Below are 14,126 nucleotides of genomic sequence, written 5' to 3'. Positions count from 1 at the left end.
AAAAATCATTATGTTTTCACAGATTCCATTTCACTTAATCATGTTTCTCCCTTGATTGTTCTTTCAAGCTTCATCATGTTTTAGTTATTTCACTTTAAAATTTTCGAAGTCCCTTTAGTGAAACATTATACCTAAGAGTGAGACAAGTCCTCAGTAGACTTATAGCTCACATTTTCTAGCTCGTAGCCGCTAGATATTCTTGCAAGTATTAGTTATTCGTTTATCTCTTAGTTCATTTCTTCCCAACTTCTTCCATCGCAGTCAGTCAATAACTACCGTACTTTTCAGTAACCGATTCGTTAGTGTACATAAGAATTGAAATAGAACATGAATGAATTTAACTGAAACCATATAATATTTTCTTTTAAGTGCCTATTTACTTTCGTTATAAGTGAGAAGTTTAATGTTTATTTTTCATAGTATTAGCTCAGAGACAATACTGTTACGTAACTCCTCTCATATTGAAATTCCATATGTAAACATTAATTGTAAAAGGCGTCCAAGACGACCTTATCGATAAGCTTATTTATTTTATTTCTTATATTCTGTACTAATATATTATTATAAATAAACAATATTGCAACGTATCTGGAATATCAGTTGGATTTTATATTGGTTGAGTTAATATTTTTTTGGTTAGTAATATATATGAAATTTGTCGACATTTTTGTAATTGAGCTCATAAAAAGGAATTTGCATTTTATACTCATGTGTCGAGATGTACTAGGCCTATCAGATATTTCGAAAGTATTTCCAGTTTCCATCATCGAGATCATGTTACGAAAGACTTGATAACCTACTCCATTAAGTCCGTTATTTTTCACTAGTTGTTTTGGTTACCCACTTATAGCAGACCTAACAGAGTAGACAAGCTTTTAGGAATCTAATGACTGAATCTGTAAGTAGTTATGAAACGTTTACATTTACAATATAGTGTTACTATAAATATCTTTCCGATTACAAACTTGAATAACTATAGTTAGGAGACACTTAGAAACATGATATTGGTATCAATGGAAAGAGAAACTCAAATATTTTTGTTATCCATTCGGTTATATCACATATGCTACTCTTAAATCAGCAAAAATTAGAAAACATAAAATTGGTATCAACAGAAACAGAAACTCCAACAATTTTTTTTTTAATTTTTTCACTGAAAAACATGAAACATGAAACAGAAAGAGAAACATTTGGTTCAGAACCGTAAGTAAGACACATGTGCACAATGTGAACTCCTTGTGTCACACGACACACATCAAATCTGTACTCAATTTCCTGCCATACACGTTCTAGCATTGGACCATCCACCAGTGCAATGGCCTCTGTGATGCGGACACGAAGATTCCCAATGGTAGGTGGTAATGGTGGCTGATACACTTTTTGTTTTATAAAACCCCACAGAAAAAAATTACAAGGAGTGAGGTCGGGGGAACGTGGAGGCCAATGCAAACATTCTAAATCTTCACGGCCAGCACGTCCAATCCATCTCCTTGGAAGTCGTATATTCAGTTCGTTTCTGATATCTAAGTGGTAATGGGGTGGTGCCCCATCCTGCTGAAAAATGAGACCTTCGATGTCCTGTTCCAGTTGTGGAAGAAGCCATAACTGTAACATGTCTAGGTACGAATTACCTGTGACTGTCGCCTCGACAAGAAAGAAAGGGCCATACACCTTTTCACGGCTTATAGCACAGACTGGGATATGTGAAAATCTAGCACACAAAATGCCCTCCTGTCTTCGTTTGCAGCCATTTTTCTGTTATATCGTCTCCTAGCAACGAAATTAATAAATATGCGACAGATTCACCAACATGTCGACCTGGTTGGCGAGTTGGTATAACGCTGGCCTTCTATGCCCAAGGTTGCGGATTCGATCCCGGGCCAGGTCGGTGGCATTTAAGTGTGCTTAAATGTGACAGGCTCATGTCAGTAGATTTACTGGCATGTAAAAGAACTCCTGAAGGACAAAATTCCGGCACATCCGGCGACGCTGATATAACCTCTGCAGTTGCGAGCGTCGTTAAATAAAACATAAGATTTTTTCACCAACATAACAAAAAATATTTGAGTTTCTCTTTCCATTGATACCAATATGATGTTTCAAAGTGTCTCCTAACGATAGTTATTCAAGTTTGTAATCGGAAAGATCATTTATAGTAACACTGTATAGAAGCAAAATTAATTGTACGCTAGAAGCCAAAAAACCAGTGTAAGATGATTCCACTTGTAAGGCTAATTTTTCTCTTCTTAATAAACGAAATAAATAACGATTGTATAGCACTACTGGTTGAAATAATTATAATAATTGTGGAGGAAAGCTAAGAACCAAATACAGGAGGTTTGTTGTTGGCGCGAGCAGAAGATGCACGTATACAAGAAGACACTGCAGGCGCTTATCTACCCCATCTCGAGCACGACGCCACACAACTTCCTGCTGTGGACCGCCACGTCGCCCACCTACTGCTACGAGTGCGAGGGGCTGCTGTGGGGCATCGCTCGCCAGGGCGTCCGCTGCTCCGAGTGCGGCGTCAAGTGCCACGAGAAGTGCAAGGACCTTCTCAACGCAGACTGCTTGCAGAGTAAGTCACTTTCAGTTCCTACTAAAATCTCTACACTATTAACAGGCCTATTCCTGGAAGTAAGCACCGATATGGGGTACCGGGAGAAAATAAAATCTTAATTATAATTAGAAATTATATTTTACGGTGAATAAAAATTTAAAATTTGGTACAAAATTTGCTTAATTTCGGTGTTATTTCGCACAAAAACATAAATTCGAAGTTATTCTACATTAAAAAATATAACGTCTTGACTCTTGTCGTGTAAAATACATTACTGTATATTTCTCCAAAGACAAGAGGCCAGTATAATGGAGGAAAACTTAAGATTCTTTGTAGATTTTACCAATACAGTGGACTCTCCTAAGTTCGACAGAACGTAATTGAAAGTTCTGTCCAATAAGGGTAGTGGGTGTGGCAGGTGAAATGAATAAAAATCCATCAACGAATACAGTACTGGACTTGCATTTCCTGCCCACCACGAGACGTGTGTATGCGCTGCTAGTACCACATTGGGTTTCGAAGCTTCCGCCTTACAAACGGTACAATTCGCAAATAGAAAAAGAGGAGTTCATTAATTTAAAATCAGTGGTCAATATGGATGTCCTAATTAATAAAATATTTTGTTTTCCTTTAACAAAAGTATCACTACAAGACACAGAAATAATTCACATTCAAATTGCAAACCCATTTCTTAGTGCCCGTATAGGGGCGTGTCTAATTCTCCTACATAAGCAGTCGAACTGTAAGATGTCGAACTTAAGAGCTTCCATTGTACTTACAGTTTCTTATCGGCATTTACATGTTGTGTAGAGAAATTTGTGTAGCAGTCTCCCATCCTTCATGTGAATAATACAGTGTGAATAATGTAAACTAATAGGTAGCCTACTATAAAACATTCCAGCTATTTCTACTTTATACTTAAAAATAAAGTCACTCAAGATCCGATTTAAATATTAGATTCGAAACTATGTATTGAAATAGGGTTTGAATGTTGTATTGAAATTTTTGTAAACATCAGTCTTTGGTCACTTTGAATTAAAATTTCGTTAAAAAGTAAACGTTTCTCTCGAAAAAAAATAATTTCGAACAAATTTCTGTTAAAAATAAAAAACAGAATATCTAAACCTTCGCATTATTTCGCGAGCTTAAATTTACGACATTTAAATTAAAATAATAGTTATGCCTTTATCAGTTGAAAACCCAATTTCGCGAATCCGTTGTTTGCGAATTATAATACGCCCTGAAATTATGAAATACGCGTGATTAATCCCCACAGATAAACACACGCAGTTTGGGACTACATCACTAAATAAACTTTATTCTCAAGGACGATTTCTAAGCCTTTTTTATGCTGCACACACTCAAATAATATTGTAGTAACGTATTGGCATCTTAATTTATGTAAATAAACGACTCTTTCTTATACACGTAGCGTCCAGGTAGCTCAGTTAGAAGAGAAACTGGCTACGGACTGGAAGGTCCTGAGTAGGGTAACGAGATTCATATCGATAAAAAAGAGGACACAAAGCTTCAAGAAGGAGGACATTGTTGGAAAAAAGAGAACAGGAAATATGTATTTAGATTTAGGCTTATTATACATGTAGTTTAAATTCCGTCAATATCTATTTTATTACAAAATATTTACAGTATAGATTTAGGCTTATATCATATTACTTAAAAGTATATTAATATCTATTTTATTACAAAATAATTATGAAAATCTTAATAACAATGATTTTACACTTAGCTACATATCAAAGTCAAGAGAACTATAATTGTTGTTTATTGTTAATAAAATAACATTGACAAAAATACAATCTTAGTTCTTCCCTGAAGGAGTAAAAAACTCGTGCTCAGGGAGATATCTAAACACAAAGATAAACACAAATATAATTATTTGACACAAACTGTGTCAAGAAAAAAAATTACAGGAATAAATTAAATTTAAAAATACAATTTCAATTTTAACAATTTAAGTCATATAAATACATATACATATTAAATCAATATATATTCTTTAAAAATTAAATTCCTAACGCTATTTTTGAAATTTCTGATACTAAAATTTTCCAAATTTGGGTATTTATCAATTATTTTATTGTATAACCTTGGACCAAAGTAGGTACCATGGCTCAGAGCTGTGCTTATGAAACACTTTGCTTCCTCTAGTCGTATAAAATCGGATCTTTTAGTTCCATATTTATGATGATACAATTTGAATTTATTACGGTTTTTATGTATGAAGATTAATAAGGCAATATAATAAATCTGTTTAATTTTTAAAACATTAAAATCAGTAAACAAAAGCTCAGTGTGTAATTAATTGAATCGATTATTTCGAAAACGTAACATGTGACATTTTCGAGCATGTGACTTTTTTAACCAGAGTGCTCTTTACTCTTTCCTGTACATATTGTTGTTAAAAATCATAAAATAAGCCACATATCTATAGAAATTGATAAGAAATGGACTTTTAGTTTGGTGAATGTAATAAATGCTAGTGAAGTAGTTTGCGTAGAACAGTACATGTTACGTTGTCGTTTCCGTTTCCGATTTATTGTGGACCAGTCTTTAATGTCTCAGAATGAACACGAAACAAGCACAATCAACAAGACCCGACTGAAGGGAAATAATTTCTCCATGCCAGGAATGGAACCCGGGTTGCTTGCCACATTCTACTAGATCTATAAATTAAGCCTCGTATTGAGTGACATTTGGTTGTTGCTGCGTATGACAAAAATTGTAGTACCTGGTTTATTTGTTGTTGGAAGCGGAAAGCTTGCGTATTGTCATGTAAATTTGTTCCATTTACAGGGGCGGCTGAGAAGAGTTCGAAGCACGGAGCCGAGGATAAGGCGAACAGCATCATCACGGCCATGAAGGAGCGGATGAAGCAGCGTGAGAGAGAGAAGCCGGAGATCTTCGAACTTATCAGGTAGGAGAGAAATCCCACTCTTGGTGCAGTGCCTTCTTTCTAAACAAACTACAGCCACAATGCGAGCACTTAGGATCGGTTATAGAAGTTCTCGGGATCTCTACCACGTAATTCTTCTGTATTCGAGAAATATGTTTACTTCGAGTTTTCTTAAGTTAAAGCCTACATTATGCACTCTATAAAACCACCGAAGGAATTTGTTGTAATGCTAAGAAATTGTTTCCATGAAGATAACATCATCATTTATCATTATGAATTAAATTATAACAAAGTTAGTTTATTTTATTGAAACATAATTCAGAAGAAATATTTAATTCTGTATCCAAATAAGGAGATAAATTTCGTTTTCTGAATTGTACATAAGAGACATACTTTATCATCCAAAAAGTAAGATACCTGACTTTATTCATAACTTTACGATTTAAAAGGTTAAGTATAACCAATTTTGCAAAGATTCACTCATAATACGTAGCTAGTCGTATATTGTAAACATTTCTAATAATATTTACTCTATTTTCTTGTTCGGTATTTAAAGTTGCTTACGATACAAATGTTAAAAATGACAGTTTTATCTTTTCCGTCTCGTATAACAAACCTGCGAATAATATAAAATAATATTTAACATGTGTATAGTACACTATTTCTTTTACGCTTGTTAGTTCATACTAGTACAGAGACAAATTCTCCGACTTCTCCACTGCTGTATTCCCCCCTCAGTGTAATAGTGAAGCTTCATCACAGTAAAAGCAGACGGTGGAATAGCTCAGTAGTACAGCATTCAACCGCAGTTCGAGAAGTCCCCGGTTCAAATCTCTGTGCCTCCGAATTTTTTTATAATTACATTTAATTCTTGATTGTTTCATATAGTTGTCAATAAAATAAAACCTTGTTAAAGTAATTATTTATTTTTTTGCATACGCTTCTTAATCTATAATGGTCATTTCTTTCAAGTAGATCTGTCATTGATAGAACCGCTTTATTGATCGTTTGTAATTGCTGCCGTGTGCATCTGATATGCAACAATTAACAACCGGCACAAACAGTTGAAAGTTAGTATTAAATTTTTTTTTTCGCAATATTGTTAAAAGTACATTTCGTACGCTTCCATAATTATAATGATACATTTTAACACATTTGTCTAGCGTTAAAAAATCTGCTTTCAGTTTAATAGTTTATAAATGTAATTATATTCTAATTCAGTATATTCCTTTCTTTCTTTTCATATAATCACCACTATTGTGAAATCATGCCTCTTTTTTTTCTTGTTAAGAGGGAGGGAGGGAACATCCCATGCACCACGACCTACACCTCTCCCCCTATATGGGATGTGATGCGTGCCCACAGATCCCCTACGCGCACCGACCTAACCACTTGACCCTCTTAAGGACCGGTTCTACAGCCAACAGAGTCCACGTACCATTCTTGCTTCGGCAACCACCCCCAAGGCTCCCTTAACGGTCCGAGGCGGAAGTCCTCCCCCGAGAAGGTGTGTCTCGTGTTCCGTTGCAGAAGCTATCCATCATCGCATGAATACAACCCACGGAGGCCGGTCGAGAGAACCAGCAGCTTCGGAGGGCCGCCTGTAGAGCGATCTGAAAACCAAAAGTAGTAACGGGATGATGAATGAAAGGATGATAGGGGAGGAAAGGAAGTGGCGAAGATGAGTGGGATTCCAATCGCCTGATAAAGTTACCTGATATTCATCCATAGGAGTGAGGGAAAAACCCCGAGAAAACCTGACCCAGGCAACTCGTCCCGACCGGGAATCGAACACGGGTCCGCTGGGTTCGGAGTTAGACTCGCTAACCCCTCAGCCACAAAGGCGGACAAAATCATGCCTTAGAACAAGAATTGCATCTACAGTCCATGAGGATTTACTTGTCTAGTCCCTTATAGAAAGAGAAAGAATACTCACCATCTCTCTCTACCCTCATTTATTGTAACGGCGATATGGTCAACACTCCTTCCAACAACCACGAGTTAGCAGCGGCGGCACTCTCTTCCTCTTCAAATTCTGACTCCTCTCCACCAGAAAGTTCCTCGTCCGTGTCCGTGTCGTCCAAATTTATTACGAACCGGTCACTAATTTCATCTACTAGTCCGTCCTTTTTCCAATAAAATTGTTCAACTTTTTCTACGTGTTCACAAGTCTTTCTCCAATTATCTTCCGTCACATTTGCAAGAGCGCTCTCAAAGAACAATTTCACATCTTTACTTTTGAGCGAAATATTACGCTTCGCAACGTCATTTTTAACCTGTCCCCATATTAATTCGTCCGCGTGTAAGTCACAAAGGTATGGTGGCTGTCTCACTACAGTATGGGAATGTATTGTCGCAATTTGGTCGATTTCGTATGTTTTGAAATTGTCTTTTTTAGTTTCTACAAGTTCATACAATACAGGTTTCATGGATCGTAAATCAAATTCAACGTTATTGCTACGAAGCCAGGACTGCAGTTCAGATTTCGACGTTGAAGAAATCGGTGCCTTATTAAGTTCTGTTGAATGATAGGAGGCATTGTCCATAACAATGATACTATTGAGAGGAATGTTTGGTAATAATTGATTAATGAACCAGTTCTTAAATACAGTACTGGCCATCACCTCGTGGTTTCTCTCTCAAACTCCATATGCTTCCATTGAATAAGTTTTCCTTAATTAACGCGTCATTTATATCCTTCAAACTAGGCAACAAATAAGTCCGATATAAAGAATAAATTAGGCCTACTCGTCTTATAGTGGCGGCAGAAAATGAGTCAATTGCAGTTTTCTGAGCGGTCCTGTTTGGGCGTTTCTTTCCTAGAGTTCGCAGATCACTTCCACTTTCTAGCGCCTCCCTTTGGTTTGTTTTGTTTTTGTTTTTTTTTTTGTTTTTTTTTTTTTAATCCTGCTAACACTACGAGACGATATACCTGTCGCTGCAGCAGTTCTTCCGATAACTCTCGATACAGATATTGCTTGCTTTCCGCATTTCTGTGCCTCATATTCTTCAGTAAAGAATTTGTGTATATTAATAACCATGTTCATTCTGTCCGACTTCAAGGCTTTCCCCTCATGCACTGTAAGTATTACATTCGTCCACTTAAAAAAAGTTCATTTAGAATTGGTGATGATAAACCTTTAAGAAAGAGGGACCCGTACCTACCTGTGTAGTCTTACTTACTTACTTACTTACTTACTTACTTTTAAGGAACCCGGAGGTTCATTGCCGCCCTCACACAAGCCCGCCATTGGTCCCTATTCTGAGCAAGATTAATCCATTCTCTATCATCCTATCCCACCTTCCTCAAATCCATTTTAATATTATCCTCCCATCTACGTCTCGGCCTCCCCAAAGGTCTTTTTCCCTCCGGTTTCCCAACTAACATTCTATATGCATTTCTGGATTCGCCCATACGTGCTACATGCCCTGCCCATCTCAAACGTCTGGATTTAGTGTTCCTAATTATGTCACGTGAAGAATACAATGCGTGAAGTTCTGTGTTGTGTAACTTTCTCCATTCTCCTATAACTTCATCCCTCTTAGCCCCAAATATTTTCCTAAGAACTCTATTCTCAAACACCCTTAACCTATGTTCCTCTCTCAAAGTGAGAGTCCAAGTTTCACAACCATAAAGAACAACCGGTAATATAACTGTTTTATAAATTCTAACTTTCAGATTTTTTGACAGCAGACTGGATGATAAAAGCTTCTCAACTGAATAATAACAGGCATTTCCCATATTTATTCTGTGTTTAATTTCCTCCCGAGTATCATTCATATTTGTTACTGTTGCTCCAAGATATTTGAACTTCTCCACCTCTTCAAAAGATAAATTTCCAATTTTTATATTTCTATTTCGTACAATATTCTGGTCACGAGACATAATCATCATAATCATCTGTGTAGTCTATTGCACTGATTTTTTTGTGTCGCATATGTAAAAATTTGCACTGAAAACGGAGTGAAAAGTAGAAATAATGTTGTACATACTTAATTTATGGGGGGAAATATTTTTTAATTCAAAGGAATTACACCCTTCGATTTGCCAATTTCTTCTGCATAATACAAAAACTCACGAAGAAAATCGGTGCAATTGATTTGGATGGTATTGCCATTCCGTTATTAACTTCAATTAACGACCATTAATCCAAATCAAAAATAATTAAACTTGTATAATTTCCTAATAAACTGACTTGTTGATACTGAATATGAACAAAATCCATCCAGTAATCAGAAGAAATCTCCTTACAAACAGACTCAAAATAATATTTTCGATATCAGGGTTTATGGTAACGTGTAATATTGAGAGATCTCTTTCTTGCAGCATCACAGAATAATACTCTCATATTTCACAAAATATGAAAGTAATAATTAATCCTGATATAATTAACCGTTAAATTATAGGATTTTAAGTATTGTATGCAGGTTAGGAAATAGTCCGTGTGAACTCTGTGACCTATACCCCCACTCTCGCTGTGTATGAACATATGGTCTTGTCTGCTCCAGATGTCAAGTACTGGATCAGTTGTTTGGGGTAACCAAGCATAAAGGAACCAACGGAATAGGTGGCCTTCATGCCGTACCTATTTACTCCGATCATGAAACCTGTACATGTTGGCAGGTTCTCAGTAAAGAAAATCTCTTCGTAGATCTTTAAAACTCTTCATATCTAAAGAAAATCCCAAAATGTTTTAATCTTAATGAAATTCATAACTTTTGTTAAGTATGATACCACGTGGTATGGTAAAGCACTTGATTGTAACTCAATGATATGACTCAAAATGGAAGCTCATATCATGTTCATCAACATCGAATACAATTTTAAGTTCTGCAGTTTTAATATAACTTTATCATCCAGTAGTTTTCTAACACACTGCAAATTTCAGAACATTTTTATTTAAATCTATTTTTAAGTGTGAGAGAGTTTTACTGCGTTTTATAGTTCACATTTTGCTACCTGAAGTTCTTCATTGCAGCGTTGGCACCTAGTATTGTAGGGATCACTATACTAGATTCACCCAACCAACCATTAAACTTGGAGTCCTCCAACTAAAGATCACAAAATTTTGTCTGCACCATGATTTTTCTTCATTTTCTAATTCTCTTTTTCTTCCTCGCTTCTCTTTCAGTGTACTGAATCCTTTGGAATCACTCATTTTTACTTCATTTGTAATTATGTTTAATGCATAAAGACTCTGTTAGTATCTGGCAGAGTGGAGTACGCAAAATTTTGTCAAGGGGGAGTATTATTAAAATTGTTTACAATTTACACTATCGGTATTTTAAATTTTGTGTATTATTATTATTATTAGGCCTATTATTATTGTTATTATTATTGTTGTTATTATTATTATTATTATTAAAAATATGAAGTGTCAAATACACAAAACGTTAAACGAAAGTTTCACATTAAAGTCAGAACTCTAACATACGGGAGAATACCGATCGTAAATGTTTTACAAATTAAATTTCATATTGTGTCAGCTTCATTTTATTACAAGGTCGATACTAGGCTGTAGACATCTGTATAAAAAGATAGCATTGTTATAATTCCAACGTACCACAGCACTAAGCACAGAGATTATTTTGAAGCAGGAGTAGGAGAACTATGCCTTATGTCGTATAGATTTTGTTAGTCTGACAGTGAAAAATTGGAGAAGAGGAAAACGATTCTGGCTAAAAAAAATATTCAAATCTAAATATGTAGCTTTAAAAAAAAAGTTCAAAGGGGTGGTTCTTCTTGCGTACGCCGCTGATCTGGTAACAGCGTGCGTGAGTTAGCAAGAGAAATCACCTACCTACCCACAACCCATGCGATCATTAAATCATATTGTGAAATCGCCATACGATGGTCACGCTTCATTTGCCGTATATTGATCCATTTTATCACTTTAGACGAGTATCAGGGAGTCTTAGGCATTGATTTCTTTTACCATTTTAATTATTTTGAAAAGCCCCTGAATCATTTTCGAAGCAAAATACTGCTACGCATAGGGATTGAAGCACTTAATAAAATATCATATATTTAGTTCCGAAACTTCGACATGTTAAGTTCCAGGACACAATGGAGTATCCGAGTGTACTTCTCGAAATTTTTTTGTACACGAAGTCTTATTCTGGTATATAATCTCATATTTATGTGCACTTCATAGTAGAAAATATGAGAAAGAACTTTAAATTTTTTGACAGCAGGCTAGATGACAAAAGCTTCTCAACCGAATAATAACACGCATTTCCCACATTGATTCTGCGTTTAATTTCCTCCCAAGTGTCATTTATATATTTGTTACTGTTGCTCCAAGATATTTTAATTTTTCCAGCTTTTCGGCGGATAAATCTCCAATTTTTATATTTCCTTTCATTTCGTACAATATTGTGACAGCTGCCTCGGGAATCGATCACTCGTCCCACAGGAGGCAGGGGCGCGAGAGACGAGTCGAGCTCCGCGAGGCGGCGGAAAAGGGAAACACGCAAGTCGGCCAGCACTGTGGCGCGGCGCTGCCACGGCATAGACTTACTAAATAACTGCTAGGCCACTCACTGGCGCTAGTGTTATGCTCCCAAATTCTACAGCCGACGGGCGGCCATTTGTTTGGTTGAGCTGAATAAGTACAGGTTCGTTCGTATGCTATTTTTAATTGCAGCAATGCACACAGATGTAACGATAAAGAAGGAAGGAATGTTACATTTCACTGATTAGTTAATCTTTAATTTCTACACTATTTTTGGCCCTTATTATGTTACAGAAGTCAAACTATTGTACTTATATGACTGTTTGTGCTTCAGATTTCCTCTGAGTAAAGATTCCCTTAACCGAAAATGGATAGGTGCAATCCGCAGAGAGAATATCTACCCTACAATGAATCATTCAATGTTTCAACTCATTTCGAAGATAGTTGTTACCTCTCAAACTACGTTATTACCGTATACATTGTTATTGTCCTTCATTCATTCCATATCCTTCCCTTTCTTCAAACAGCTGTTGTTTCAGTGCATACATGAGTAATAAAATTATTCGCAGAATTCGAGATACATAATTAATAATAATAATAATAATAATAATAATAATAATAATAATAATAATAATAATAATAATAATAATCCGTGACGCTACAGTCCGTGAAGGCCCCAGGCCGACCAGCCAGCTGCTGGCCTCACGCCCACATGCCGAAGCAGAGGTGGACGATCATCCAACCAGAATGGAGGTATCGTGTGGTTAGCACGATGATCCCCCGGCCTTTACAACTGGTTTTTGCAACCGGATTTTGCTACCTATCGTAGCTCCCCAAGTGCATCACGATTCTGGGTGGGCACCGGTCCCATACACTGGCCGAAATTTCATGGCAAAATTTCTTCCCCCATGAGGACTCGAACCAGCGCGCATTCCGTAACGCGAGTCCTAGGCAGCATGCCTTAGACCACGACGCCACGGCACGGGACGGTACAAATAGATCCTGTTTAAAAATATATATATATAAACAAATTTCAGAGCCTAAAACTGAAACATGTTCATTAATACTGCATGTACTATCCACTCATTAAGTAATGGCATAACACATTTCAAATTCATCTCCCAGTACAAGTATTAGGCCACATAGCCTGTTAGAGAATTTTCACACCATCGTTCCTTTGGACTACTGAACAGAAACTGTATAAACTACAAAAAGTTAATTTTTTAATATGCCTGATTGAAAGAAACTCTTGTCTTAGTTACGGATTAATGAAACAGTTTTTATACCACCACCACCACCACCACTACTACTACTACTACTAATAATAATAATAATAATAATAATAATAATAATAATAATAATAATAATAATAATGCTTTTTGATTTTATACAACAGTTTAATCTACAGATTAAATTAAAAAGTAGACATTATTAACCTTGGTTATGAATATTCACATTCAGAGTTCCTATGAAAATGATGCAAGCCTGACAGCCTAGTTGAATCCCGATAAAGCGGATCGAGATTGATAAAAATTCCGATTTGAGAGATAATAGCCTAGAACGTAATTTAAACAAGTTAGACTGCATTTCCTATTATCCGATATTTTTATTTATATATTGACTCAAATAGTTACATTGTAAACATAGAGGTAACCCGCGGAAATTTAGTAAGTCTGTGAGGTAACCCAGCTGATTGCCGTAAGGCAACTCTACTCGCAAGATAATAGTTCCCCTAGTTCTACCACATTGTTGATTAATCCGTTTCGGTACCTAGTTGCTGTTCTGTAATCAACATTGTGTATTTTAGGTGCATTGAGTGCCAAAAAAAGAGCGTTTTGATATGGTATTTTACATTAATAAGACACACATACAATTGCTGCGTTTTGTAGTGCAGTGAACTATGTTTAAACATGGACTCATCGTCAGATGTACTGTTGCAGTACCGGTTCCGAAAAAGAAAAGTTACAAAGTTAATTTAGTAGCGAATGGTTAAAACATATTCGTGGTTAATAAAAGATAAAATGATTAGCCTGTAGTATTCACTGTACGTGTGTCTTTCGTATTTTAGTGTTTCTCAGGGAGGCGAATATTACATTAAAAGCACGCGAATACTACTTTGCAGAAAACAACTATAAATCTCTTTGATTAAGTGATGATAAATCTAATGTCTTAAGTTAGCTTCTGATATCCCGATTTC

General features: G+C 36.0%; 1 protein-coding gene across 5 annotated transcripts in view; it reads left to right on the top strand.

Annotated features, from left to right (window-relative positions):
* unc-13 overlaps positions 1-14,126 on the top strand; it is a 762,035-nt gene that overhangs the window by 606,609 nt on the left and 141,300 nt on the right. For all 5 annotated transcript variants that reach the window (XM_069816083.1, XM_069816079.1, XM_069816080.1 and 2 more), the window contains exons 6-7: positions 2,359-2,578; positions 5,375-5,495. In XM_069816083.1, coding sequence (XP_069672184.1) covers positions 2,359-2,578; positions 5,375-5,495 — 341 coding nt within the window. The remainder of the gene's footprint in view (positions 1-2,358; positions 2,579-5,374; positions 5,496-14,126) is intronic.

The sequence above is a fragment of the Periplaneta americana genome, chromosome 17 (assembly GCF_040183065.1).
Source record: "Periplaneta americana isolate PAMFEO1 chromosome 17, P.americana_PAMFEO1_priV1, whole genome shotgun sequence".
Classification (NCBI taxonomy): Eukaryota; Metazoa; Arthropoda; class Insecta; order Blattodea; family Blattidae; genus Periplaneta; species Periplaneta americana.
Note: the sequence above shows the minus strand (reverse complement) of the source record. Positions and strands in the feature narration are given on the sequence as shown.